Here is a 3410-nt window from a genome sequence, read left to right on the forward strand (position 1 = left end):
TCATACATTTGAAAACTGTACATTCTGCATAATTAGCACTTTCTACTTTACAGTAAGTACATTTTGATGCCAATACTTTTGTACTTTTCCTCAAGTACATTTTGAGACTTTTACTTGTAATTCTCAAACAAACCCAATGACAGTGAAACATTTGATGAATTCCCATGCCAATCTATAATATGACTGTTCCCTGTGTGTTGTTGTCTAAAGCTCGGGGGAGGTGAGAGCTACACCATAAGGCAGGGTTCCCCAATTAGCGATGGCCCGCGGAGCGCCCCCTTGTGGCCCCTGGAAGAAAAAAGAAAAGAAAAAGTATATATATTTTTTTTGGGGGGTCCCAGATATAAATGGCATTAAATGGGGGTCAGTAGCCTCTGCATGTCAAACTGGGGGTCCTTTTCAAATGGGGTCTTGCCCTGAAAATAAATTTTCAGGGCAAGACCTCGACCTCGCGCGTGCCGACTCAGCCCCCAGCCTGGTACCCTAGTAAAAATATGGCCCTTGAGGAAAATGAATTGGGGAACCCTGCCATAAGGCCTGACTCACACCTTTGCATCTGGGTTTGTTTACATCTTGCCCCAATGCATTTCCAATGGAAGTCACATGGTTTGACACAACATTTGTGTTGTACGGCTTTCGGCTGTGTTTCGACTTCCTCCCCACCCCCTCATACAACAAAAATGTTGTGTCAAACCATGTGACTCCCATTGGAAATAAATTGCGAGCTTGCATCAGTAAATAAGTCTCATGCATCAGCTATATATAGACTGATATACATCAGTCTGTTGTAAAGGTGTGAGTCAGGCCTAAGACTGATGACTGTTCCCTGTGTGTTGTTGTCTATAGCTCGGAGGAGGTGAGAGCTACACCATAGGACTGATAACTGTTCCCTGTGTGTTGTTGTCTATAGCTCGGGGGAGGTGAGAGCTACACCATAGGAATGCGCTTCGCACCTTGCCACAACGCCGGCTCGGCCGAGATCATGGTGTACGTCAACGACCTCGACGAGAAGACGGAGGAGACTTTCTGCGTGAAGGTCATCTACTCGTGACCTCCTCCTCCACCACACACGTAGCCCACCTGTACGTGACCTCCATGGGACTATATCACCGGGACTAATGTTTGATACAGATCTCCAGCTGTTTCTACCAGTGGTTCTCAAACTCTTCCATGTCAAGGACCCCCAAATCGACATTTATTAGTCCACGGACCCCCATTGGAAAAGAACCCCGATAAGAGAGGATTTTTTCTAGTTGTGATTTTCAATCATTTTAATTTCAAGGACCGCCAATTTGATATGCATTAGGCTATGCATGCCACATTTAATGGCATTTCTATCTCTGGGACCCGAACGTATATTGTAAAATCACTGTTAATTTAACTCTGAGAGTGTACCCCCGAGTTACAGACCCATAAGGGTCCATTAGGTTCCTAACTATATCTCTAATTTAGCTAGGGACCCTCTGGAACTCCCTGAAGTACCCCTAGGGGTCTCCGGACCCCACTTTGAGAACCGATGCTTTATATGACGTTTGGTTGTGTGCCATTTGGAGAATGCTTTTCGAAACATCTTAAGAGCTCAACAGTGGTGGAAAAAGCACTCACATTCTTTACTTACAGTAAGTAAGTACAATATTTGCCTCTGAGATGTAGTGGAGTAGAAGGAATTGGAAATACTCAAGTAAAGTACAAATACCTCAAAATTGTACTTAAGTAAATGGTAGTTTACGGTAGTTACTTTCCACCACTGGTGCTCAACAGTGAGTTTCCAGAAGTAAATGCTCCATTCTTCTCCTCCATAGAGAGGTAAACGTCCCATTCTTCTCCTCCATAGAGAGGTAAACGTCCCATTCTTCTCCTCCATAGAGAGGTAAACGTCCCATTCTTCTCCTCCATAGAGAGGTAAACGTCCCATTCTTCTCCTCCATAGAGAGGTAAACGTCCCATTCTTCTCCTCCATAGAGAGGTAAACGTCCCATTCTTCTCCTCCATAGAGAGGTAAACGTCCCATTCTTCTCCTCCATAGAGAGGTAAACGTCCCATTCTTCTCCTCCATAGAGAGGTAAACGTCCCATTCTTCTCCTCCATAGAGAGGTAAACGTCCCATTCTTCTCCTCCATAGAGAATTATATCATCTGCTATAGAGCGTTGTAGTCCCGCCCCCTTTCAGAACGACAAGCTGACTAGAAGAGAATTCCCCATTCGTTTTTCCCATAGACCTTTTCAAAAAGTATTTATTTAAAGACATTTAAGCCCTGCATGGACAAAGCCAACTATCTCTTCTTTCAAATTATTTGTTAGGCCCAAAACATTGTGTTTATTGTCATGAGTCACCATCCAAGTTGGCTTTGTCCTGATGCTTACAGGTCTTTAAATAAATACTTTCTGAAACGTCTAAGAGGAAAGATGAATGGGAAAGTCTCATGAAAGGGAGCTGGAGCTATAATGTATTCCTGTAGAAGTCACACAATCTGTATGCCATCTAGTTAGAGAAGAAAGCGAAACAACAATCGTTTTGGATTTGGAGTGATGCATTGGAAAGGCATGCGCACATTCCGCAAAATGAATAGCTTATGGCAGAACTAGTTCCTTCATTTTTAAAATATGCTGTACTGTTTCCTAATTATATTTATAAAGTCAAATCAAATGTGTTATGGTTTCATGATTCATGGAGAGCCTGCAGCCTGGTTGCTTGGTTCCAGGCATAGACATCTTTATATGAGGATTTTCTGAAACGGCCTTAATGGGAAATTCTCTTCCGGATACAGTGCCATTGTAAACGTGGGAGGTCACTGTCGAGGTGACATTTGCAGAACATTAGCACATCTATACAGTACAAGCTCACAATGGGTCGCTTTGTGCCGTGTTGTAAGCTTGCAGATATGCAATTTTCTGCAAAAAAGATTTGGGAAGCAAATTTTCTGCAAAGAGATTTGGTGCAGACTGGGGGGGAAAAAGAGTTGACTAAGTGCAGAGCTGACTGATGAAGTTTAGTGTAGCCTAACTGAACCTGAGTAAGTGCAAATCAATGGCCATTTTGTATGTGGAATTGGTTGCTTTTTGGGATTATTGCAGTACTTACATTACTTTAGACTTGAGTCACTCCATGTCTCAATTTTTTTGTTAAATGTATTTTATATTACAGGTAAATGGTGTAATTGTGTTCAGTGCTGTCTATGAGTCAGGATTTCTTTTCTGTACCAGGTAAAAGTCCCAACAGTTTAAGAGCCATAAACGACAAGACATCTTATTGCCAATTATGGACTGGATGCCACGGACGACAAGACGTACTCCTTTGGGAGAAAAAAATCCATATTTTGAAAATTCCTCTAATCTGGTGTACAGGTGATGACATGCACATTACATGCATAATAGAATTATTTTATTTTTATAATGGGCGAATTGGCAAC

The 3410-nt window shown here is 42.3% G+C and overlaps 1 protein-coding gene across 1 annotated transcript in view; it reads left to right on the top strand.

Moving 5' to 3' along the window:
* nphp4 (nephronophthisis 4) overlaps positions 1-1339 on the top strand; it is a 332049-nt gene extending 330710 nt beyond the window's left edge. Inside the window, 1 exon segment of the mRNA XM_083769763.1 lies at positions 911-1339. Coding sequence (XP_083625889.1) covers positions 911-1051 — 141 coding nt within the window. The 3' untranslated portion in view covers positions 1052-1339.
* The last annotated feature ends 2071 nt before the right edge of the window (positions 1340-3410 follow it).

This window comes from Protomyctophum parallelum (genome assembly GCF_964188405.1).
Source record: "Protomyctophum parallelum genome assembly, chromosome: 7".
Lineage (NCBI taxonomy): Eukaryota > Metazoa > Chordata > Actinopteri > Myctophiformes > Myctophidae > Protomyctophum > Protomyctophum parallelum.